The 27,891-nt window shown below is 39.4% G+C and overlaps 1 protein-coding gene across 2 annotated transcripts in view; it reads right to left on the bottom strand.

Moving 5' to 3' along the window:
• The window catches only part of HGF (hepatocyte growth factor), a 128,236-nt gene that overhangs the window by 85,653 nt on the left and 14,692 nt on the right, over positions 1–27,891 (bottom strand). For both annotated transcript variants that reach the window (XM_040343450.1, XM_040343451.1), the window contains exons 2-4: positions 11,058–11,223; positions 9,243–9,355; positions 7,465–7,579 (exon numbers count right to left, since the gene is read on the bottom strand). In XM_040343450.1, coding sequence (XP_040199384.1) covers positions 7,465–7,579; positions 9,243–9,355; positions 11,058–11,223 — 394 coding nt within the window. The remainder of the gene's footprint in view (positions 1–7,464; positions 7,580–9,242; positions 9,356–11,057; positions 11,224–27,891) is intronic.

The raw sequence follows: 27,891 nt of genomic DNA, 5'->3' as shown, positions 1-27,891 counted from the left end.
ATTGCTGGAGTCCCATAATTAGCAATATCAATTAGCAGATGATAGTGTAAATATTATTAATTAACAGTCTCATGCTTGTAACAGCTGAAAGTATTCTTAGATAATATGCTTCTACTGAAATTATGTGTAAGGCAATGACATACATTAAAGTAAGGTTACATAATAAGTCACTACACAGGCTACTACAATATTAAAAATAAAATGATATCAAATACACAGTAAATTATGTCACAAGCATAAACACAAGACTAAGAGAAAAAAAAAGTTTTAAGTCATTTGATAAACAGTGGATAAAATGTAAAATACATAAATAAATAAAATGAATACATAAAACTAATATTAGATTACAGGTTGAAACAATAAAATAATGTAATGACCTTAATTATACAATGCAAAGTTCAGTGTGCAGTAACCCTTAGCAACCAGCCAAAATGGAATTGCACAGAGCAGCCGCAAACCTCCACTTCTCGGGTCTCCCACCAGCTATCCTGCCCTCTCCTCTCTGCTCAGTGCCCCCATGGGAAGCTGCTTCCCATAGGGGCACTTGTGCATGCTCGCTCCCGAGCCTTGCTGCTCTGCCCATTGGCACAAACAGCGGGACTCGTCACTGGCTTTGATTGACAGCAAAAGCAAAGCCAGCGAGACCTGGAAGTGGGGGGAGAGAAGAGTTGCATATGTGCACAGCACTGGATCAAATGAGGGCTCAGGTAAGTAAAAGGGAGGGACTTCATAAAATAAAAAGGGGGGGCTGAGGAGGGATGCTGATGCCTAAACATTTACTTTAATGCAAGGAATGCATTAAGGTAAAGCATGTTTAGGCCTTAGAACCATTTTAAATCACCAACTACACAAATGTTGGGATTTAATGAAGTTGTTAAAATGTTATAACTGTTAGCTGACAACTTTATTATATGTCATATAATCTTTTATATCATATGTTATATCATTCAATCTTTTATAGCATATGTTGTTTGCTTTAGAAAAAGGCCAATGTGTTGTGGTGCAGTGGTTTACATGTAATAGTGCCATGCTACTCAATAAGGTCAAGTCTAAGACAGGACACATGGCTCTCCGTTTGTATTAGCTATTTCACATAGTATTACACTATACAGGCATACCCCACTTTTAAGTACACAATGGGGTTTATTTACTATCGCTGGAGAGTGCAAAATCAGGCTCACTTATGCATAGAAACCAATGAGCTTCTAACCCCAGATTATTAAATTAAGCCTGGTAATAAAACCTGGAAGCTCATTGGTTTCTATGCAGAAGTGAGCCTGATTTTGCACTCTCCAGTGATAGTAAATAAAAGTGGGGTATGCCTGTACACTATATAAGAGGTCCATATAGTGAACTTGGTGTTGAGTTATTCACTTTATGGTCAACACAGTGGACAAGGGGGCACTCTTTACGTCTAGAGGAAAAGAGATTTCATCTCCAAATACAGAAGGTTTCTTCACAGTAAGAGCTGTGAACATGTGGAATAGACTCCCTCCAGAGGTGGTTCTGGCCAGCTCAGTAGATTGCTTTAAGAAAGGCCTGGATTCTTTCCTAAATGTACATAATATAATTGGGTACTAACATTTATAGGTAAAGTTGATCCAGGGAAAATCTGAATCTGATTGCCTCTTGGGGGATCAGGAAGGATTTTTTACCCCTGCTGTAGCAAATTGAATCATGCTTTGCTGGGGTGTTTTTGCCTGTGAGTATATAATTGGGTATATGGGACTGTATGATAATATTTTTTTTGTTTTTTTATGGTGGAACTGGATGCACCTGTGTATTTTTTCAACCTGACTAACTATGTAACATTAGTAGTAACATTACTTACATATTATATATTGAAAACAGGCATTGCAATGTTGACTGCAAATACAGATCACAGTACAAAAATTAAAATGGCTCATATACACCGTGAGCTTGACCTTTCTCTAAATGTCGCACTTGTGAGTACACACACAAGAACAGGAAATAAGTCATTAACAAGAAAGGGGCTGGCTCAATTTTTGGTTCTGTTTTTTTTCCACAAATTACATAAAACAGATCATTGCTGCAAACCAGCCTTGTAAAATAAATGCAGAAAATAGTCCCAAATTACAATTTCAACAGAGGACATTCTTTTACATAAACATGGAAACCACCTTCTCAAAAGCAGATGTTGTAATGATCTTGTTATGTGAATTCCAGCCCACACATTAACAAGCAGCAAATGTTCATATATTTAATTATTTCCCATAACTGATTTGCACATCAGTTTGTACTAATGACATCATCATCTTGTTTCAGGGTAAATAAACAAAATTGTGTGAGGATACTTTATTTGTCAGGTGACCTTTGTAAAGTATGACTGTTTAGTATGTTGTGAAAGCAATAATAATAAAAACAGTGTTTGATAGTTCTAAGTGCATATACTCATATTCTGGTTCCATGTTGAATTTGCAAAGTCATATTGAGTGACAATTGTCAACTCAGTGAGCTTGGTGGTTGAGCAAACCCATAAGTAATTCAGGTTTCTGTACAAATGCAACAAAGGTGTACAACATAAAATACATAGGTTTAAAATATATTTTTCCCAAATGTAGGCCTTTGCCCAAATGGCTTCACAAGAGCTGTTTTTGTTAGAAAGGGTAGGGCAACAGATTTATTGCAATAAACAAAATTTACAATAAAAGGTCTAAACCAATAACCGTGAAGGGGCATGGCAAATACATTTACTTATGGGCTCCTCCATGCTGCTGGGTCAGTCCCTGCTGCATCTTCTGCCCCATGCTCTAGCACTGTAAAGTTCTGATGTCATCAAGACCCATGCAGGATTCATAACCCTGCATTAGATATCAGGATGTCAATGGACACTGCATTGGCAGAGCGTGGGGGAACAATGTGTGAAGAGGGAGTGATCAGTAAAGTAAAAGAAGAAAGAACTTTAATTTTTTCCAGAGTTTAGGCCTTTAAAATAACTTTTGTTTCAACCACAGATAAACTGTAAGCACTTAACAAGCATTAATAGCCAAAATTTCTGTCTTCGATTCCATCAGTTCCAGACAGGTATCCAACAAACCAAGGGCCTCAGGGGATCATTTCAATGTTGGCAAAAAGTTCACCAATAAAGTTGTGACAGTAAACAAAAACAAAGAGGGAGGGTGGGGACTTTGAAGATTGCTACATGTCCTATGGTCTGTAGTTCCACCAATCAATTTCACTTTTATTGGGCCATCAACCAACCCTATATGCATCCCTCCCAACTTTTTGAGATGGGAATGAGGGACACCTACGAACAAAAGTATGTAAGCATAGGACATACCCCTGTCACGCCCCTTTAAAGAAGGTATCTACAAAAAAATATATATTAGTTAAACCTGCAAGTGTTTTTTTTGTACCATTACTATTCCTTTATACTATCTTTTGGAATTTACAAATGCAGCAGTTTAGAAATTGTATGAAAGGGTTAACACTGGGCAAAAACACTTTTTGAAAGAAAAAAGTGCATTTTATATATAACTATATAGACTTAAATGAGGGACAATGAGGAGGAAAGAGGGACAGAGGGACATGGCTCACAATCCCTGACAGTCCCTCGAAATCGGGGACCGTTGGAAGCTATGTATATGTAGCCACAGCCAATTGTGGCCTGTATTACTGCATCATTAAACAGAAAGGGTTACCACCTAGAAATCCTACCATGCTTCCAGAAGTCAAGACCCATAGATAGCTCTTTTGTCTATATAGCACAATTAACAATTTCCTTTTCAGTAGACACGTAGACAGTAGACAAGCACCTGTAAGGATCATGATATGTCTCTTCAAAGTACCAGTAATTTTTTCACAGTGGAACACCTGCTTAGTGATGGGTGAATCCTTTTTTTTTCATGAATGTTTTTTCCATGCAAATCCAAACATTCACATGACAAGTATTTTTCAGCATGACTGAAACACTTGGGGTGAAGTTAGGGCATTTTTAACTTCCAGGAACATTGTTATTTGTATTACTTTTTATGACTGCTGAGTAAAATAACAATACTTACGTAGCAAAAATACATTTAACTATTATGTTTTATTTTGGCTAAAATGTTCCTCTTCTGTTCCTCTACAACTGACTATGGGGTTATCTGCATAGAAAGGAATGTCATTACATCTGTACTCTGCTCAGCCAAGTCAATCACAGTTTACTTCAAGCAGGTGATCACCGTAGGGCAGAGGCACTGACTAATGCGTTGAAAAATGATGTTCTCAGGTTATCACTCATATCAGACTAATGGGAACAATGCGCTTTATAGACACCTAATAATCACAATTTACAAGCCTCCCAGCAATTTCAATTAGTTCCTTATCTACCATCTCTCTTGGTCAACAGGTAAACAATAAAAACTAAATGGCCAGGACAGTAAATGTTATTTCCCTACATGTTCTAATTAGCTCTGTTTCCAGGTGTGAAAGAATTTAGATTTTATCTGTCAAGGAATGGACATGGTACTTTGTAACTTTCACCACAAACAGACACTGAAGAGATAAGAGCAGAGCACTGGAAGCTGGAAGGTTAACCAAACTAACTACTTAAAGGGAAACTATTGTTAAAAAGACTGTCCCTGTTTTTTAACTGTTTTTGTGTATCTTTATGTACAGTGCCTGCCGCCGAGAATGTGTTTTTAGCACGACAGCATCGCGCTGATTCTTGGCGACAGGGTGCCGACATCTCACACTCGCTGGAATAGTAAAAGCACATTCCAGCGAGCTCGTCATAGAAGCGACGGGGATCCGACTTGGATTCCCGCCAATTCTACACGTGGGCAGCGTTTGGTATGCATCCTGAGGGGGAACTCCCCGCCGGATTTTAAATAAAAATCCGGCATGGGTTCCCCCCTCAGGAGCATACCGGGCCCTTAGGTCTGGTATGGGTTGTCGGGAAGAGGCCCTGTCCTTATCAACATGGGGACAGGGTGCTCTGAGGTGGGGGGGCCCCGCAGTGCGCCCCCCTGCCCCAGAGCACCTGACCCCCCCATGTTGAGGGCATGCAGCCTGGTACAGCTCAGGAGAATTGGCGGGAATCCAAGTTGGATCCCCGTCGCTTCTATGACGGCTTTGTCTCCATCGCGGCAAGCCAGCTCGGCGCTGGCTCCCGCGATGGGGCTCGTAGGTGCTCAATCTCGCCGAGAAAGGGAGCGAGATTGACACAATATCACGGTCACCCACTGTATATATACAGTAAATTTCAAAGAATAGCCACCACACTCTAATGCCGCGTACACACCATCACTTTCTGCGATGGAAAAAAACGTCATTTTCAAAAACGTCAATTTAATTGACCGTGTGTGGGCAAAAACGTCGTTTTATGTCTTCTAAAAAACGACAGAAAAAAATTGAAGCATGCTTCAATTTTATGTGTCGTTTTTCAAAAGTGCACTTTTTACCTCACAGAAATTGACCGTGTGTAGCAAAAAACGTCGTTTTCTAAGACGTTTTTTCATCTACGCATGCCCAGAAGCTAGCTTCAATGGTAAAACGTGGTGGAACGTAACCTGACTTTGCAAGATCATTGTGAGAAAACGATGGTGTGTATGCAACTTCGTCTTTGAAAATTGAAGTTTCAAAAACGTCATTTTTTACTTCACAGAAAGTGTCGTTTTTTTTCATCACATAAAGTGATGGTGTGTACGGGGCATAAGGGGTTGATTTACTAAAACTGGAGAGTGCAAAACCTGGTGCAGCTGTACATGGTAGCCAATCAGCTTGTTCAAAAAAGCTTTGACATAGAAAACCTGGAAGCTGATTGCTTTCTATTCGGTTCTAGTAAGTCAACCCCTATGTGTGAGGTAAATGACCCAGTGCTCAGCCAGCAAGACATACATACATATACAAAACAGGCATAGAGGCACTCATGGGTCTTTCAGCTGAGATAAAACAATGCAACAGTATTTTATTGTGAATGTTTTGATGGAACTCAGTCCATCTTTCTCTTGCAAAAGATGGACTAAGATCCATTGAAAAAGTCTGATTTATATTTTAGTGCCTCTATGCCTCTATGCCTGCTTTGGCTTTAGATAGATAGATAGATAGATAGATAGATAGATAGATAGATAGATAGATAGATAGATAGATAGATAGATAGATGCTCGTGCACCCCCTAATTTAAATATGACCCACCCCTTCCTGTCAAGGCCACACCCCTCTGTGTAAACAGGTGAAAACAGCTCTGGCGCATCCATAATGGAAAAAAATACAAAGTTTAAGGGGGTGGACAGCACCAGCGGGTAACAATAGTTATCAATGTGGGTAACCAGGTAACCACTAAGACAATCTATATATAAAACAAAAGGGTTAGCACACAGTAAGTTTACACTTACAGACAGTAATAAAGCAACTTCAGGCATCCCTGACTTATAAAATGGGAATTCTGCTATTTCCCCTTTGTATTATATATTGATTAGTTTGACTAATATCCCTATTCATTATGTATTATATATGGTGGTGCTACTTTTATTTTTTATGCCACACGATATTAGCTATTAGTATTACACAAAGTTAAAGTATTAAGTAACACGCGTGGTGCAATTGATGTTTTCATACATAAGCATCAATGACATGTGTTTACACATATGTGTGTATGTGGGGGCGGGAAGGATAGTTCAAATTTTTGGAGGGAGTTGCAAAGGGTTGAGAGTACCTTTAATTCTTTAGTTTTTTTTTTTTAGTTAGCTTTATTGCTATCACATAGGGGTCCCTTATGTGATAGCATATAAATGCCATGTTCCCATTAATGAGACATCAGGGGTCTATTACATCTCTAATGTCTCCTCTTCCATCCACTGAAGGTAATGGAGCACAGATTGTGCTCCATTAGCTTCTTCCCTGGACAAAAAACACCTGGAGAAAGTGATTGCAGAAGCTGGATGTGAAGAAAACTTCATTGCTTTTGGCTTCTTTATAGCTAGCGGGGATCAGTGAATGGATGTTGACTGGTCTTCCTCCCCTCTGCCCGGTGACACTTGCCACGTAGATCATGGACCTGCATGTGAGATAGCACAGCCCAGAAAACATGGAGGGGGGTCACATGAGAGGGTGGGGGTGTTGGGGCATTACTTCCAGGGGTCTGAGAATTTCCTGAAAGGGGAGAATAACCTCAGCATGCTGCTGCTCTCACATGCATAAAAGTAGCACTGAGGTCATTATATCAGCACTGCTAGGAGACTATAGCTCCCTTTTCTGGCTGAATAGAAGGATATGCAATATTAATATGCCAAACTGCTATTTACCTTACAAAAAATAAATAAAAATGTAATCCTAGCCATAATAATTAAGGAAAGAAAACAAAACCACTATGCATTCCCTTTTAATTCCAGTAACCACGCCAACTAAAGAAAAACATGTAAGATTGATTATTTCTTTCCTACAATTTTTTTCATAATCTTTCATAATTTTAAGATCTCACTATCCTTTATGGGAAATGTTTTGTTTATAATCTAATCTTACCTGTGTTCATGTGGATACATTGAACTCCATGGTTGGCATGGTAGTCCGCTTTTAGTTACATTTCTTGATCCCTTGTAGGTACTGCCTTTTCCATGAATACAATTTCTGACATAATCTGGTGTAACAAAAATAAACAAATACATTAATTAAATTATTAAGTAATTACATGCTTAATTGCATCCTATTTATGTTGGCTACCTGCACCATAATAATGCCAGAAATAGAGATGAACTTTAAATAAAGCATCTATGATACAGCACAATTGCAAATGGGAATGCAGTAGATATAAATCAAGTAGTCACAGTACTAATAGTAATATGAGCAAAACTGTTATGATTCTGATTAAAAAACATAATAAAATGGCATTTTAGGCGCACCTTAAATACACCCAGTCTTCACATACATTAACAAATACACTACCATCTCACTAAGATTTAGCAGTAATTGACATGCAAATGCTGAGTGATTCTATATCTATAATAAAAACAACAATACTGTGACTTTTTATCTTTTGACAGATACCATTATAGTAGACTGGCCTGAACTAATAGTGTGGTATTTCTACAATATAGGTACATACTACAGTAATAAGGGGTCGTTTTAGGAGGTATATCCTGTACAGCTTCATACCTAATATCAAACTCGAAAAACAATAGACTGGCCTGCACTAATAGTGTGGTATTTCTACAATTTAGGTACATGCTATGTTGTTATTAATTTTTAATCTGGGTGCCCCCCTCTAAAAATATAGCCAGACATCCCAAAGCATACTGGTTGGTATGGGTACTGTAGAAGACTTTGAGTGTGTGGAATTATTCATATGTCAATATTAGTTCTTAAGCATTTTGGCACTCTTCACAGGCTCATGTCAGTACTAGTCATTGTGCTCATTGGCATGGAGGGCACTCTTCATGGACTTATGTCTGTACTAGTCATTATGCTCTTTGACATAGAGGGTACTCTTTAGCTTCTAATGTCAGTAGTTTATAATTATGCTCCTTGGCATAGAGGGAACTCTTCAGAGGGGTATATCATTATCAGTCATTATGCTCTTTGTCATAGAGGGCACTCTTCGGAGGCTCATGTCTTTACTAGTCATTATGCTCTTTGGCACGGAGGGCATTTTTCAGAGGTTAATGTCTGTACTAATCATTATGCTCTTTGGCATAGAGGGCACTCTTCACAGGTTCATGCCTGTGCTAGTCATTATGCTCTTTGACATAGAGGGCACTCTTCAGAGGCTCTTGTCAATACTAGGCATTATTGCTCTAGCATCAGGTCCTCTTCAAAAGCTCTAGCCCAAACAAAATGGGGTCCCTGCTCAAGACAGAAGACTGACACTGACTGGAATATGGCTCTTGTATACTTGTTTACTCTATGAAGGAGATGTAGGCAAGTGAAGGTTTCCATTAATCTTACCAGCCTCAGCCTGCTTATTACCTCACCTACTCACTATAATGCACCTGTAATTGAAAATATGCAGCACTAGCATATGCCTAATGAAAAACATAATGTATAAATACTGAAATAAACAAATACAGTGATTAGTAATTCTAAATTGCGCAACACATTTTGTTTCATATTATATGTAACAAATGCCTTTTTGACAAGCATGCATGCAAGAAACATGAAACACATGAAAGGACATTTCCCTACATGAAAAAAATTCTTAAAATACTAACCTTGTCAAAGAGCATGATGACTATGACTACATATGTAGATAAACATTGAACATGAGGCACAAGTAAAGAGAAGGAAAAAAAAGAAAATAATGTTACCTTTCTTTTCAAAAAGATCAAATGCACGATTAAATTTCTTCTTGACTCCATTTGACAAGCTATTGAAAGAAAACCAGTGGCATCTCTTTGTGCTTTTATCAAAAGCAAACGCCCTGAAGAGAATAATATGCTTATTAACATGAAACATACATATCTCTTTAATGGTAGTTCAACAAATCCCTCTCTTTCTATGATTCACACAGGTTGGCAGAATCAAAAGCATATAGGCTGACTCATTAAGCTGCTGATTGTATAAGGGCAGGATGATTAAAGGACAAACCAATACAAATCTGTAGACTTTATCTAACAACAAGAACAACAGGAAGGTTAATTGGTGCAAAATTCTGATAAATATAAGCAGTGTCAATGGAACTAGCACACCTTTTCCCACCAATCTGCCCAAGGAGAGCAAAGATTCATGAGAAGTCTCCAGCAATTGAGTAATGTATGGTAAATGATTGAATGATTACAGGAAATTGAGTATAGGGGGGGTTTTGGGACTAGAATGAGGCCCATGAAATTCTATAGCCATACGTCTCCATCCCTGAATCTGAAATCTAAAAGAAAAATGTTTGGGACTTTAAATGAAGCACGTGACACATAGTTGGTTAAGTGGTCAAATGCTTGATGGCACATTTATTCTTTCATACACATACAGATGTCATGATGGCATATTATCATTATAATTTACATATATACACAGATTTCATTTAAAGTCCCAGACCTTTTCCTTTTAAAGAAATAAATATTCACAGAAATATTTAGCTGTTTCTGATATCAGAACCCTTTCAGCATGCACAATAATTTCTGTTGTAAATATCAGAAACCATTCTATATGTTGGATAGCATCTGTTGTTTGTGGGCAATAATCAGGTATTACATAAGTAATTACTAAATTTACAAAGCAGCCAACATCCAGTGGGTATCTTTGTAGACTTCAGAAATTTTCCAGTGTGCTGGTTACCTTAATTTATTTGTTTGGAACAATACTTATGATTGAAAAATTAATAGGTTCCTTTTGCTGCTTATCAGGTTTGCTGTTAGAACAGAAAAAACTTGCTTTTGTGATTGTGTCAAATGTATGAACTTGGTAAATGTGAAAATGGATAATTAATAATTATTTTAATTTTACTAAAGAAATATGTGACTGTGTATATATCTACTTACGAGGAACCATTTTTGTTACCAATAAATATATAAAAATATATATTTTTAAAAGATAATGCCCTTTGGCTCGACCTATGTTTTTCAGCCACTTAAGTAAACGCATGAAAAAGCTGGAACAGTTTGCTGAACGTATTTCTAACTACAGATTGAAATGCCCTTTAAGATATATTACGGTATCACATATCAGGGAAACAACATCAGAAGAATGGTCTAGCCCTAGAAGGATTTTGTGATGGGTAAATTTTATAGGCCATGCTTAAATCGTTTGATGTATTAATCCTTTTCCCAGGATTATTAAGAGCAATACGTGCATGAATAAAAAAGTTTATATGTAAGAATGAGTTTTAACAGGTCTCCCTGAAGCAGTAACAGTGCTCTGTTGATATATTATTTATGAATTACTAATTAGATGTTGCTGAAAACAACAGCTATGTTCACATTTACCAGAGACATTATAAAAGCTTTTGTATTTACATGCATGGCATACTAAGCCAACTTTTACATCTGTCTAGCAGATGAGGGCAACAATTCATAACATTAGTACCAATTGGCAGCTCCCACACACAGAGCCACCAAAAGAATATCTTTCTCCCAAGTTAAGTCATGTAAGTATATATTACCATGTATACTGTCTATCTGGCTACTTACTTGCAAGTAAAAGATAGTCCTTTGTTACGACTGCATCTTTTGGCACAGTTCTCTGTGGTGTTGAAAAACTTTGTTTTCACCTCAAGTGCCTTGTTAATCCTAGTTAAAGTGGTGTCTGATGTTTTGGTGTAATCATGCAGAGTGTTTCTTTTCCTTATTTTGCTTTCTGTGAAAACAAAAAAATAAATAAAAAAACATGTATAGTAAAAGTTATATTACCATAATTGTATTTATAGAAAAGATGACCATATTTTAAAGGACTTTCCAATAGGGAGTGCACCAGTCATGTATTTGTTTGTGCACTCATAACAAATAATCATTCTTGTTCATTCAAATTCTTTTTAACCTACAAAAAAAAAAAAAAAACTGAAATGTGTTTGCGTGCCACAGGTAAGCAAGCATGCATTATAGTTTTTAGTTCCACTTCTAAATAAGCCAAAACAATTACAATGAGGGAGCAGAGCATATCTCATCTACACCATATGGCAGCACATACCATATGACTCCGACCACACTGAAATGATTGACATTGCAGGAAGTATTTAGATAAAGCAGAAATTCTACCACCGTTGACTTTCCTTCCTTTTCGATACTACTTTATATCCTTTTCATAAGTTCCAAATTTGAACTATATTCAACAAAAATTAAAGGGGTAAATTCACTAAGAGATTAAAGTTTTACTAAACCCAGTAATATGAAAATAGTTCACCCTCCCACAATTATAAATCTTAGATTTACATTAAAATATTGCCACTTTTTGGCTGATCTGTATACCACGGTTACTGATAAACTGCACAGTTTCTCCAGTGCTGAGAGATCAGGAAGGTGGAGATTCTACTGCAGCCTGTCTACACACCCACATGTGTGATGTCAATATCATGTGACCTGGCTAGCTCAACAAGTAATTATTCTCTCCAGCATCATAGACACAACTGAGCATGTGCGGGTTGGCTACTCTGCCTGTATTAGCTGACCTTCCCCAGATAGATAGAGCAGGAGAGAAGGATCTGTGCATACTGTACAGGATCAAAGCAGCATTTTTACACAATGCAGAGGGTTAGCCCCTTAAGTTCCACAGTAAGTATAACAAGCATGCTATGCTGCGTATACAGACAGCTTTTACTGTTGTGTGTTTAGTAACACTTTAATTATGCATGAGTTGATTTTTACATTTTACAATATTTATCACTTGTTTTGCATTAAAGCCCAGCTACAGCAGGACGTGAAAAATGTAGCAGCTGTAATACTACCACTGCTAAATGTGACAGCTCCTGTTCAGGGCTACTAGTTGTCAGGTAGCTGGAACCCACCAATGTCCTGATGATTATGGACTCATCCTTGCCTGGCCTATTTAGCTGTCAGCCAGAATTCCCAGCTGTCATGTGAATTTACACAAAGGGGCATGGTAGTGTTAAAAAAAAAACGTTGTGAGGGTTCCCTCCAAATTCATACCAGGCCCTTTAGGTCCGATATGAATTATAGACTTGAAAAAAAGGTATAAGGATCCCCCAAGTGTCTGGTATGATCTGGTATAGAGTTTAAGGGGACATCCATGCGAAAATCAAGGCAAAGACGATAGGGTCCCCCAATAAAATCCATAACAGACTATTATCAGAGCATGCAGCCTGGCAGACTAGGAAAGGGAGGGATAAGTGTGTAGCCCCTTCCTTAACCATACTAGGCCATATGCCCCAAAATGACCCTGCATGTTGATGAGGACAAGGGCCCTCTCCCCATAACCCTGGCCCACTTTGTGACTGAGTAAATTCACTGACAAGTGTGACGCTGCACCAAAACAAATTGTTTCCCATAAATAGAGATTTCTTTTGGTGGTATTTGATCATCTCTGCAATTTAAAATATATATATATATATATATATATATATATATATATATATATATATATATATATATATATATGTTTTTAACTTTTTGCTATAATAAATACTCCCATTTTTTAAAAAAAGCAATTTTTTTCTCAGTTTAGGCCGATATGTATTATTCTACATATTTTTGGTAATAAAAATTGCAATAAGCGTATATTGATTGGTTTGCACAAAAGTTATAGTGTCTACAAAATGGGGGATAGATTTATGGCATTTTTATTATTTTTTTTACTAGTAATGGCGGTGATCTGCAATTTTTATCGGGACTACAACATTATGGTGGACACATCAGACACTTTTGACACTGTTTTGGGACCATTGGCATTTATACAGCGATCAGTGCTATAAAAATGATTACTGTAAAAAAGTCACTGGCAGGGAAGGGGTTAACACTAGGGGGCGATCAAGGGGTTAACTGTGTTCCCTGACTGTGTGTTCTAACTATGGGGTGACTAGAGGAAACTCACAATTCGTCTCTTCTCGCAAAACAGATTAGGGGTTTGTGTGTTTACGCACACAGGTCCCTGTTTTGCATCTCTTGCCCGCTATCACTCATGGTCGGCGGTCATTGAACCGCTGGTCAAGAGCATCGGCACCCCACACGTACCTGCTATCCCGCTTAAAGGGACTGATGTACAGCTATGACGGTTCGCAGGAGCTTGCCGACCTGCTGCGGTATAATGACGGCGGCTGGTCGGCAAGTGATTAATGTACGTCCATTGTTAATGAAATTGTCCATCAATGCAGATCCACATCAATCAACGTGAACAACACTTGCTGACCCCCCCCAAAAAAGAAAAAACCCATCCAAACCCATCACTTCCTGGGCACTTAATGAAATCTCTGGAACCCTTCTGCTCAAGTAAACAAAGGGGCAAGTTTTTCTATGCGAAATCATTGGCCAAATATACTTTTGCATATCCAATAAAGGTGTTGACAAGCACCCACACATCAAGCTGACTGTTGACAACAAATTCCATGTATGCTAAACTGCAGGCAGAGTTCTGTCCTGCCTGCCAGCACCATCCAGTTGGGTACTTATTATAATATCCATTTACAGTTTGTACATTTTGTTGGAATACTGCATTTTGTGAGTACTTACTTATTTATACATATAATAATAATAATAATAATAATAATAATAATAATAATAATAATAAAAGAGTATTCAGTATGTCTTTTCAGCCTCACTGTTCTCAGCTTTTTAGTTCCTTTTAATGATTATCATGTCTGATTTTTTTAGTTAGATGGTAAGGCTAGCCAATAGACTGGAAATGTAGGGTGGGACAATAAACTTGGCCTAGAGGGGAAGGAATTAAGAAACTAACTCTGCCCACTTTTTTTCCATATAAAATATGCCTATCTGTTTTGTTAAATTGATAGAATAGTCCCTATTCAGCCACTGTTTGCTATTATTTTTGGTATAATTTGTTGCTTATAGGATTAGGACAGGATTTTTAATGTAGAAAAGACATGCTCACTGTAGAAATTTGTCGAAGCTGACTAAACACCCATGCATGTGTGGGAGTGATGTCACCCCACCCGGTAAATGAAAGCAGCTGGTGATTGAGACCCATAAGCAAGCGGATAGCGAGGAGCTTTGGGATGCCGCATCGTGAGTATAGTTCAGTTTTAAAACATTTCCTTTATACTTGTGGATATTCCCCCCCAATAAATTGTGAAATATGCTATGGATGTATATGATAATAATATATGTCTATATGTCTATATGTCTTATAGATAGTTTGAGATTGTAGTATAGTCCTGCAGACTTCACACCCCCAGTGGTTTATTGTTTCCGTTGCCATTGTTACTTGTTATAACCACCTTGTCCGGTACAGATTTTAGCTGGAAATGCTTATGGAGAAAGAAGCATTCTGAGTAATAAGTCATTTGTTTTATAAGAGAGGACACTCAGAACACTAGCAGATTCTGCCCATAACAAAGGTTACAAGGGCAAAACCATCAACACCAGCATAACCACAGCCTTGAAAACCTGAAGAGAACATTTATTCCAATACAAAGAGGAAAAAACAAATAACCTAGGTAGTCTAGTAACCATATACAATCCAGCACTAGAAGGGATAATAAAGATAATCAAAGATTTACAACCCATCATAACAGAGGATGAAACTCTGAAAGTAACAACTCCCAATACTGTCATTCAGACAATCACCTAACCTCAGACATAAACTAATCAGAAGAAAATGTAATTTTAAATTATGCAGTCACAAATAAAGGAAGCTAACCCTGCAATAAAAAAAGCTGCAAACCAAATCAATCTATCAAAAAGTGTCACACACACAATATTCCAGGATCTTACTGCTGCACCTCCAGTAATGTTGTGTCACTCATCCAATGCAAGAAATGTAGCAAAGGATCGTACATTGGCGAAACAGGACAGAAGTTTGCAAACAAGGATGAATTTGCACAGACACACCATCAAGGAATATAAAGGAGATGAGTTCTGCACACCTGTCGGACATCATTTCTCAAAACCAGGCCACACTATGGAAAACCGCAGTGCAAAATCGGGCACAGCTCTGCATAAAAACCAATCAGTTTCCTGGCTTTTCTGTCAAAGTTTAATTGCGGTTAGAACCTGATTGGCTACCATGCACATCTGCAACAGGCTTTGCGCTTTCCAGTTTTAGTAAATCAACCCCTCAATGTCTTCATTCTCAATATTGAGTTGGCCCACCCTTTGCAGCTCTAACAGCTTCAACTCTTCTGGGAAGTCTGTCCACAAGGTTTAGGAGTGTGTCTATGGGAATGTTTGACCATTCGTCCAGAAGCGCATTTGTGAGGTCAGGCTTGCAGTCTCCGCTCTAATTCATCCAAAAGGTGTTCTATTGGGTTATGGTGCGATGCAAATCAGGTTTGATTTTTTTTCCTGAATTCGCACCTGAACCAGACCCAAACATGCACAAGACCCTTTTGGAATCCACGGCCGCCTCGGACATATGTGATTTGACTCCATTGAGAGCCGGTCACATTCACCTGTCATGCAAATTGGATGCAGGGAAACCAGTCTAATAAAATGCCTTATTACCATTTTAGGTTTCAAACACCAATATAACGTAGCACCAACTAAAAAAAATCATAACTATTTCAGGTGCAATCTTTTTAGATTATGAAAGCTTTTATAGATAGTGAAAGCTGAGGTAAAGCTGGGTAAAATAAAGTTACCCCCGCACTGTGAGGGTTAAATGCTTATTTTTGTCTATGATGAAGATAAAAGACAAATTGACTTACCTTAACGGAAAGAGCAGAGATCTCTGCGAACTGAGCGATCAGTGGTGTTTGATTTCTCAGTTCTCAGTGTTCGAGCTGGCGGGGACAGATGCAGCTTCGGACCAATGCTGCATCCATCTAGGTAAGTATAATCCTGAGAGAAAAAAAGCCATGCTTCCCTTTTAACTATAACATGTCTGGAAGCCAGCCCTTCCTAATCCATTGTCCTAGGTTGTGGGTAGGCCATCAGTGTCCTCACTTACAATGTATGACTTCTAAACCTACATGATATGTGATGATGTCAGAGTGTCTGCCACCAGTGGAATGGTGAAGAGAAGCAGCTTTGGAAGCTTTGGAAGGCTGGAAGTAAATTTGCAAGAGCGAGCAATACAGTCAGTAAAACTGCTTTTTATGTTATCCTTAGAAATAAACCAATAATTTTATACTAAAGGTTTTTATTGAAGATATAACAAGTTTCCAGCATGGATACAGATAAGGCAGTCTGTGAATACAACCAAAAAAAAAACAGTGCATATTCGAGCTGACATACATCAAGATAGCTAAGGTGTATTGATTATCATGCACCAAATCAAACATATACCTGAAATCCATGATAGAGAACAATCCTGTATACTAGAAGAACAACATTAACCAAATGAGGTAAAAGAAAGAAAAAGAAGAGCAAAAGAAACATAAAAAAAACAAAAAAAAAACGTCTCAGGTCATTCAGTTAAACGTAGCAGAAACCAGGGATTCCATTTAGCATCGTAAATTGGAATAGTATTTAGTAGTGTACGGTGAATTCTTTCAGTTAACATTATTTGGTCTACCCTCGCCAAAACCTGCGCGAGGGGGACTGTGCTAGACTTCCAGTGAAGAGCAACTGTCCAATGAACAGCTATACAAATAGTGTGGAACAGCTTCATAAGGGGCTTCGGAATATCGGGAATTCTCTCGAAAAGCAGACAGTGAGTGTGTGTCAGAGCCATGCGCCTCCCCGCCAACCTATCCATCAACTCCAGAATCTCTCTCCAGGTGGGAAGCCCCGAAAGCATAAGGAAGAACTCTGTGGGAATATTCTGCTCAGTCTTAGAGGAATAATATACCAAAGGTTGAATAATTTAATAGCAGTTTCCCTAATGGAAAGGGAAATAGTACATTTCCTCAGGTTCTGCCAGTTAATCTCCCAGTCTCTAAATTCATAATCAAGGCCCAACTCTTGATCCCATTGCGTCATGTGTTTCAGAATTGCGCCACCACTATCCCCCGCCATAGACTTATACAGCGCCGAGATCAAGCCCCTCTGCCTGGGGGAGGCGCTACAAAGGGTCTCAAAGACCGTGTTAGAATCCGAGGGGACGTCCGCATAGTGCTTCTGAAAAAAATGACGGATCTGCAAATACCTGTAGCACTCCCCCAAGGGGATATCCTTCAGGGTACGAAGCTGAGAGAAAGAGACAAATCTGCCCTCATGCAAAAAGTCCGCCAGAGATACCAGCCCACTCCCTGTCCACCACTCAAAACGGCCAGGAGCATCGAAAGCCCCCCCGGAAATCTGGGATCCCCAAAAAGGAGGCCCCAGGAGGGCCCCTGATCTGAGAGCCAACCGGGAGCCAAACCTCTCCCGCAGTCTCAGCTCCTGGGCAACAAGTAGGTTCTTTCTCAACAAAACTGAGGCATAGGATCTTGAGGATCATAATAGTCCAGGCAGGTAGTAAGGGCGTACTGAATCCTGTTCAAAAGCGACCCAAGGGACCTTAGAATCTCTGATGTTCCACTGGGCTAGTTGGGAGAATCTGCTAGCCAAAAAGTATAGCCAGATTTGTGGAACTCCCAAACCCCCAGACATGTACGGTCGATAAAGCACCGCTCTAGAGAACCTAGGGGGTCTGCCATTCCAAATGAACCTGTTCAGGTGGGCCTGCAATGTTAGAAGGAAAGTTTTAGAAATTGACAGGGGGAGGGCCCTAAAAAGGTAAAGGAGCTTGGGCAAGATTGTCATTTTAAAGCGAGAGTTCACCCGGAATTTTTTTTTAACATTAGATTGGGCCTAATTGCGGGAAGCAGAATCAGGTGTTTTGTTTAAAATCAATGCAGTACTTACCGTTTTACAGATAGATGTTCTCCGCCGCTTCCGGGTATGGTCTTCGGGACTGGGCGTTCCTATTTGATTGACAGCCTTTCGACGGTCGCATACAGCGCGTCACGAGTTGACGAACGTCGGTGCGGCTCTATACGGCGCCTGCGCACCGACGTTCGGCTACTTTCGGAAACTGGTGATGCGCTGTATGCGACGGTCGGAAGGCTGTCAATCAAATAGGAAAGCTCAGTCCCGCAGCCCATACCCGGAAGTACTGCATTGATTTTAAACAAAACACCCGATACTGCTTCCCGTAATTAGGCCCAATCTAGTGTTAAAAATAGATTTTTTGGGGTGAACCTCCACTTTAATGGCAGTAATCCTGCCTAAGAATGAGATTCTGTAAGGGGACCACGTCTTGAGGAGTTGTTTCAAGTGAGCAATAAGAGGGGGGTAGTTAAGGTTAAAGAGGTGACCAAAATCTCCTGAAAGTTTCACCCCCAAATAGGAGATGCTAGACTTGGCCCACAAAAATTTAAACGAAGCCCACAGGGGGAAGCCCACAAAAATTTTAACGAAGCCCACAGGGGGAAGCCCACAGGGAGGTCCACTGATTTGGCTACGTTGATTGAGAAGCCAGGGTATCCAGAAGGTTAGGCAAGGAAATCAAGGGGTTAGTAAGAAACAAAAGTACATCATCCGCATACACACAGAATTTAAACGTAGAGGCAGATTTGTTGTAGCCTGTAATATCAGGATGTCTAAGGATAGCAATGGCCAGGGGCTCAATGGCCAAAGCAAATATACAGTAAGTGGCGACAATGGGCATCCCTGCCTAGTCCCCCTGCCGAGCCGGAAAAAGCCAGAACTGCAACCTGGGATCTTAATTCGGATATTGGGGCTCCGATATAGAGCATAAAATGCGTACAGGAAATCCCCTCTAATGCCATAGTGCTGCAACACATAGCTCCAAGACACACTGTCAAGTGCCTTATGAATGTCAAGACTAAGTAGGAACAATTTTTTAGAAAATAGGTTAGGGTCTTGTATAATGTCCGTTGCCAAGCGGATATTATCTGTAATAAACCGATGAGAGATAAAACCCGATTGGAAAGGGGATATTAAGGAGAAAATCACCCCCCCCAAGCCTGTCGGACAAAATTCTACTAAAAATCTTTAAATCCTTATTAATGACCGAAATAGGCCTAAAGTTCTGAGGAAGGGAATGGTCCTTATTTTGCTTAGGAATAAGTGTTTCTTCAGGGAAAGTGCCACCCTGGAGGACACAGTTAAAAAGCTGAACCAGTCTAGGGGTGAGCTGTGGGCCCAATTTTTTATAATAAATGGCGGAGAAGCCATCTGGTCCAGGAGAAGAGCCATTTTTAAGATTTGTAATAACATTGAGCACCTCAGATGGAGTGACAGGCATATTTAGCTTATCAGATTGGGCGGTAGAGAGGGAAGGGAGAGGAACATCATCAAATCTATTGAGGGCTGCTTGAGAAGGCTATAAAAGGATAATTGAACCATTGAAGTGCCTAGGAGAGTCACTGCAAAAGTTATTATTTCATTTTACCCACAGTTCTTAAGTGAACACAAAAAAACTTCCATCGCCCATGATTGGGTGTTTGAAGTGATTGCAGATTCATGTCACTGCACTTCACTTCAAACTTAAGTAAACATGCATCACCATGGTCAGGCAAAGTTAGCAATCCTTCAGTGTATGGGCAAACACAATTATTACCTCACCATCATTTACCATACATCCAGTTTTGTTACATAAAAGATGGGATACTAATCAGTCCCAATGGTTCTACTTTGTAGACACTTCCTGTAAAATGGACATTCAGACCCACAGTGGTCCACTAAATGATGTTTGGTGTTGTTGTTGTTATAGGTTACTATTTGTTGTTTTTGCTCATTCCATTACCAACAAAAATACCATTATATTTTATTGCTTCCTTAATTTCTACATTCATAAAACCCACAAGCAAAGCATTAAATGTGTTGTTCTGGGTTATATTTTAAACAGCAACAGGAAAAATTGGCAGCTACAGTATAATTGTTTAATAGTACAGAGAAAATTAGACTCTGATTTTCTTTATATTTGATGTATGCAATTAATAAAATGAACATTCAAACCAGTGTGTTGTGGTAATGCATGTTACACAGTGTTACCATTTACAGTGGCACGCAATGCACAGCTGCAATATTGGATAAAATAACTTGCTGTGCACCACAGCATACACATGCTGTGTGCTATGGCGTGTTGCTTTAATTTGTTTCATGCATTTCTTTTTGTAAAACCTAACAATGAAATTGTTTCATTTTCTCCCTTTTTGCCCTTATAGATAAACCATGGAAAGCATTTTGTTATATTTGTTTAACAAGTACAAATAATACCTATTGATTTTACCAATATAGTCAGCACATAACTTTATGTGCCTGTGTACAAAGAAGAGTTACAGAATTGGGAAGTAGAGATTTAAATAGAGCGCTGTGTATTTAAAAGTTTAGGGCTTCAGCATGCTGTATTGCCAGCTAAAACAGAAAGGTAAAAGCACATTATGTATATATTTTTTAATGGACAAAGCCCCCTACAGTATGTTTCTTGTCAAATCAATAATTATAATTTTTTTTAGCAATGTGTTTAAAGCCTAAGTGCAGCCAAAATCACAAACAGGAAAATCAAAACAAAGGACATTGGCTATGACTAAGGCTACACGTCGAAATGCATAAACCCTGTATTATTCTGTACCACACCTGGATCATTGCGGAAAGATCGAGCTGCCAGCTTTATTTTATCTACAGATCAAGAGATATAACTTGCAGTCAGTAGGATGTGTCCCTTGTGCTGATTCCTCTTCTGTTAGTAAAAGTCTTCCTCTATCCTGCCACTCACCCCTGCTGTGATCTTCTAGAGAGAGGTATTACAACCTAGGGCCTTTCACAGGCTCTCATCAAGAGAGCCTGAGGCCCCGTACACACGACCGAGTTTCTCGGCAGAATTCAGCCAGAAACTCGATCGGAGCCGCATTCTGCCGAGAAACCCGGTGGTGTGTACACTTTTGGCCGAGGAAGCCGACAAGGATCTCGTCGGGCCAAATAGAGAACATGTTCTCTATTTCCTCGTTAGTCAATGAGGAAACTTGGCTCGCCGAGATCCTCGGCGGCTTCACAAGGAACTCGACGAGCAAAACGATGTGTTTTGCCCGTCGAGTTCCTCGGATGTGTGTACGGGGCCTGATGCCCTGTACACACGATAGGTTAGTCTGATGAAAACGGTCTGATGGATTTTTCCATCAGTTATCCGATGAAGATGACTGATGATCAGTCGTGCCTACACACCATCAGTTAAAAAAACGATCGTGTCAGAATGCGGTGATGTAAAACACAACGATGTGCTGAAGAAAATGAAGTTCAATGCTTCCAAGCATGCGTCGACTTGATTCTGAGCATGCGTGGATTTTTAACCGATGGACGTGCCTACAGACGATCGTTTTTTTAACCATTAGGTATCCATCAGATAATTTTAAAACAAATTCCATTTTTTTTAACCTATGGATAAATAACCTATGGGGCCCACACACGATCGGTTTGGTCTGATGAAAACAGTCCATCAGACCGTTTTCATCAGACTAACCTATCGTGTGTACAGGGCATAAGGCTGCTTGTCTTGTCTTGTAAGTTATTTCCCATGTGCTGATTTTGGATGCACTTAGGCTGTATGGGGTTAAACACAGTGAATTTTTATTTTTATTTTTGCCTTGACATAAGCTAATACACAGATATGCTGCCAGTTTATTTATAATGAATGGGGTTTATAATGAACCATGTTTAGTTTACAGATATGTGTTAAAGCATAAAAAGGCATTCCTCTCTGGGTGATCTATGTACATTGAAAGGATTGTAACACACTTTGTTGCAGATTCCTACCTTTTGTTATTCTGAAGAAATCCCTGTGTGTTTCTCTGTGCCTCTGTTCTCAGTGAGTCTAATGGGAGTGGTTTAATAATAAACTGTCAGGTGTGGAGCTACAGGGCACTGATGAGGGAATCTGCTGGGCCTGCATCCCTTGAGACAGTTCCTATTGAAAGTATCTCTCAAAAAATAAAATTTTTGTTGCAAGGGATGCCTGAAATCTGACTCGTATCTTAACCACTTGCCGACCGCGCACCGTCGATATACGTCCACAAGGTGGCTCTGCTGGGCGAGAGCACGTAATATGACGTCCTCTCTCCCAGCCGCCACTAGGGGCGCGCGCGCGCCCCCCGCTCGCCCCCGACTCCCGTGCGTGTGCCTGGCGGGCGCGATCGCCGCCGGGCACACGCGATCGCTCGGTACAGAGCGGGGACCGGGAGCTGTGTGTGTAAACACACAGCTCCCGGTCCTGTCAGCAGGGGAAATGCTGATCTTCGGTTCATACAATGTATGAACCGAGGATCAGGGTTTCCCCTAGTGAGGCCACCCCCCCCCCACAGTAAGAACACACCCAGGCATACTTAACCCCTTCCCCGCCCCCTAGTGTTAACCCCTTCACTGCCAGTGGCATTTTTATAGTAATCCAATGCATTTTTATAGCACTGATCGCTATAAAAATGCCAATGGTCCCAAAAATGTGTCAAAAGTGTCCGAAGTGTCCGCCATAATGTCGCAGTACCAAAAAAAAAATCGCTGATCGCCGCCATTACTAGTAAAAAAAATATAATAAAAATGACATACAACTACCCCCTATTTTGTAAACGCTATAACTTTTGCGCAAACCAATCAATAAACGCTTATTGCGATTTTTTTACGAAAAATAGGTAGAAGAATACGTATCGGCCTAAACTGAGGAAAAAAAATGTTTTTTTATATATTTTTGGGGGATATTTATTATAGCAAAATGTAAAAAATATTCATTTTTTTCAAAATTGTCGCTCTATTTTTGTTTATAGCGCAAAAACTAAAAACCGCAGAGGTGATCAAATACCACCAAAAGAAAGCTCTATTTGTGGGAAAAAAAGGACGCCAATTTTGTTTGGGAGCCACGTCGCACGACCGCGCAATTGTCTGTTAAAGCGACAGAGTCCCGAATCGCAAAAAGTACTCTGGTCTTTAGGCAGCAATATGGTCCGGGGGGTAAGTGGTTAAGCAGACTTCTGGGAAAATTGGTGAGCCAATCACACAAGCAGGAAATTATGTTTCTGGGGAGTGGTCAGTACACATTCTATGTACAGAAAACTCCAGGTAGCCATTATGCAATGTATTCTCAGAAAATTACATTGGCTGCAGATTGAAAAGGAAAGGTAATTACAAAATGATTAGTGTCGCAATTATATGCGGTATATTATTTTTTTCCCCACAACAGTGGAGTTACCCTTTAATGCATCACATAGTGTGAATAGCCTTATTATATTTCGTTTTGTTTATTTGAAACTATTTTATTGGCTAAGACTCTCTTGCAATCTTAAAGTGGAGGTTCACCCTAAAAACGAATGTTTAACATTAGAGCCAGCATAGTAAGGGCATATACTTTCAGCAGTTTTTTTTTCTCCGTACTTACCTTTATATTCTGATTTGGTCCAGGGCTTCCGCGTTCTGATGACTCAGGGTTCTGATGACTGCGGGACTGGGCGTTCCTATCCTTCGGTTCGATGATTGACAGCTTGTGAAACAGGTGACCTGTCGCACAACGCGCGTCACCAGATTTCCGGAAATAGCCGAGCTGCGAGTCGGCACTATATTGCGCCTGCGCCCGCCGTGTAGAGCTCACTGCGCAGGCGCCGTATAGTGCCGACTCGCAGCTCGGCTATTTCCCAACATCTGCTGAAGCGCGTTGTGCGACAGGTCACCTGTTTAACAAGCTGTCAATCATTGAACGGAAGGATAGGAACGCCCAGTCCCGCAGTCATCGGAACCCGGAAGCCCTGGACAAAAACAGAATATAAAGGTATGTACGGAGAAAAAAAAAACAGCCGAAAGTAAATGCCCTTACTATGCTGGCTCTGCTAGATGTAATATTAAAAAAAAAAATTTGGGTGAACCCCCGCTTTAAGTAACTAAGGTGATAGAGAAACCTTTGCTAGAGAGGCATAAAAAAGCTTTTACTGTGTTGTACCATTTTGTAAAAATCAAACAGAAAATCAAAATATTACTAATGTATTTTCCAATATTTACCGTAAAGCAGATATGTTTTTTATAAGTCAGCAGATACAGCATATCCGGGAACTGGGCAGAAATTAAAAAATGCCTAAAGCCCAATAGATTCTGCCGTTCCACAGAAAAAAAAGTTGCTCAGCATACACGCTATGAAAGGAGCCATATGTTTCCAAACCCTTCAGGATCACCACAAGCATCAGTGGATAATATTATTGTTTCCACTATGAGATGACCACACTGGCAAACACGACACATTATAATCCTCTGACCACAGGTCCCACTTGGCCTTTGATATTCTGATTAATGTAAGTGGGATGCTTATCCAACATGAAATGCTGTAGGGCCCAGTGTGTATAGCAACAACAACAACAATTGTTTTAGTTGGAATTAACCCTTTATGTGCTTTGACTATTGCACCAATTCCTGCAACCAACAAGCCAAATGTCAAACTAGTAGTAGTAGTGAGCATAAAGGAAAAGTATGCTTTGCAATATTCTGACAACTAGACTGAAGCAATGACATTTCTGACCCTGGCATGTTGTTCCAACCTAGTTCTAATGCTGCCTTTCAAATTGTATGTACCAGCTCCATGAACACAATGGGTATCATTTCATAACCATACAAATACTTATATTTTTATACTCAGAGCCACGACAGATTCTATGGGGTGGATTTATTAAAGCTCTATGGAAAATTGTAAAGTGCAACTTCCCTTGCAAAGTAAACAGCCTATTTGCCTTTAGTAAATCAACCCCTGTGTTTGCATAACGTCCTAAAGACTAATTCACATAGGTACTGGCAGTGTGAATGAATGGATTGTTCGTCTGTTACTCTAAGCTACGGCGGCTCTCTGAACACAGGGCCTAGTTTGACAGGTGTGCAGGTATGGGTGAGTGACCCCCAAATACACACTGTCTGTGTTCAGGGCTGCACACCTGTGCCCACATGCCTGTCAAAATATGACCTTTGTCTGTGTTCATAAAGCTGCTGTATCCCCCATAGTAACATAGGCTGACTGTACACAGCTTCAGCTGGCTCCGGCCACATAAACAAATCACTGATTCACACTGTACAGGCCACAGCACCCAAGTGAATGAGTCCCAGCACCACATTCACACACAGAGCTTTATTTATTAACTCATACCATTTAACTTTTTCAGATTTAGACAGAATTTTGTTGTGTTTGTGCCCTCTAACAATATTTTGATGTGTTTTTAGTGAAAATATAGTTTTATATTTTCGGGGGGGGGCAGGTATGGGGGGTCCCATGATTTATAACAGTAACCCTGCATACACTGATATTTAATAGTATTTTATTTAATAGTATAAACCTCCTTAACTGCTTGCCGACTGCCTCACGCACATTTACGTCGGAAGAATGGCACGGGCAGGCAAAGCAACCTATATATACGTTGCTTTGATCCTTCCCCCTAGTGGGTCTCTGTGACTGTACCCCCCGGGACCCGCGGACTCGATGTCCGCCGGTGTCCCCCGCGATTGGGTCACGGAACGGCAGAATGGGGGATGCCTTTTAAAACAAGGCATCTCCCTGTTCTGCCTAGTTACACAACACTGATCATCTGCTCCCTCTAATCGGGAGCAGCGATCTGTGACCGACATGCCCCCTAACAGTTAGAATCACTCCCTAGGACACACTTAACCCCTACTGGAAAACCCCTTCCCTGCCAGTCACATTTATACAGTTATCAGTGCATTTTATAGCACTGATCGTTGTATAAATGTGAATGGTCCCAAAATAGCATCAAAAGTGTCCGATTCGTCCGCCATAATGTCGCAGTCACAATAAAAATCACAGATTGCCACCATAACAAGTAAAAAAAAAATTATAATAAAAATGTCATAAAACTACCCCCTATTTTGTAAACGCTATAAATTTTGCGCAAACCAATCAATATACGCTTATTGCAAAAAAATTTACCAAAAAGTTGTAGAAGAATATGTATTAGTCTAAAAAATGTGCTTTTTAGAAAAAAAATGGGGGATATTTATTATAGCAAAAAGTACAAAATATTGCTTTTTTTTCAAAATTGTCACTCTATTTTTGTTTATAGCACAAAAAATAAAAACCGCAGAGGTGATCAAATACCACCAAAAGAAAGCTCTATTTGTAGGAAAACATGGACGTCAATTTTGTTTGGGAGCCACATCACACGACCACGCAATTGTCAGTTAAAGCAACGCAGTGCCGTATCGCAAAACGTGGCCTGGTCATTTGGCAGCCAAATGGTCCGGGGCTAAAGTGGTTAATGAAAGTAGGCTGGAGAATTACTTCTGTTGGCTGTCTATTCACATGCCAGAAGTGTGTAAACACTGGAGGGGATTGTCAAGGTATCACAGCATAAGCTATAAGCTGCAAAAAGAAAAACGATTATCTTTTGATTAACAAGAATTTCTAGAAATTATTGTTTTTTTCTACAAGCAAATCATACATTTTTTTACACTATAAAAATCCATGAAAACTATTCTTTTCTAGGAACCTTTACCCATTAATTTGTGCATTTCCCTTCTCCAGTAACAGTTATAATGGGTATCTTTTTCTTTCAGGGTTAACAGTCATTTTTCAAAGCACACAGGAACTTTCAGCAACGCTTCATATATCAGCAAAGATATGGCAAACGTTGAAGATATGCAACAATATCAGTCATATTTACAAGAAAAGAGCTACATTTTTTTTCTACTTCTGGGATCACGTATCAAAACAATTTCTAAACTTCACTGCTGTCTTTTCGGCTTCCTTGAAATGTTTAAAATTACCAAAATGAAAACATTCTGAACTCAGAGAAGTCAGTCAAGTTCCTTTCAGTCTAACGGTAACTGTCTATATTGATTACACAGATTTTGATTGCTAAGGACGTTTGAGATATAACAATGTATTTTATCATGTAAATAAAGTAAATATGACAAACTCTTGCGCATGGTGAAACAGCCCAGATGCTTGCCTGAAGAGACCTTTTTGTTTTTATTTTCCTTGTTTGTATTTCCTATTTTACTATAACAAGAATACATATCTAACATCCAAATGTAGATAAAAAGAAGAAAAAAATCAGGTAATAAAAAAGGTATACATTTATTTATTGCACAAACATAATGTATTTGATGGAGGTCAAAATGTTGCATTCGCATGTAATGCCATGGTGGTTCTTGTGGACCCATTTCCCTGCTTATAAATAAAGAAATTAAAAAAAAAAAAAAAAAATGTTGCATTCGTTTTGCAAAGTTGCAAAACTATAGGTAGAACTTATGACAATGCCATTCCTGCACTGAAAATAAGAATTATCTTATAATACATCAACCTATAAAACAGCAACTGTCATTTTTTTTCCAGTGTGGGTAAAAAATGACTTACATTTTTTTAGCTTGTTTCACTGAGCGAAATACTCACACAATAGATTGCATGAACTACACAATTTTCTCTACCTTACTACTTAAATCATAGTCACTACTACATAGAAACAGCCAACTTAAGCCACAT

This window comes from Rana temporaria, chromosome 3 (genome assembly GCF_905171775.1).
Source record: "Rana temporaria chromosome 3, aRanTem1.1, whole genome shotgun sequence".
NCBI lineage: Eukaryota > Metazoa > Chordata > Amphibia > Anura > Ranidae > Rana > Rana temporaria.
The sequence above is the reverse complement of the archived record's forward strand: the minus strand, read 5'-3'. Positions and strand labels throughout refer to the sequence as shown.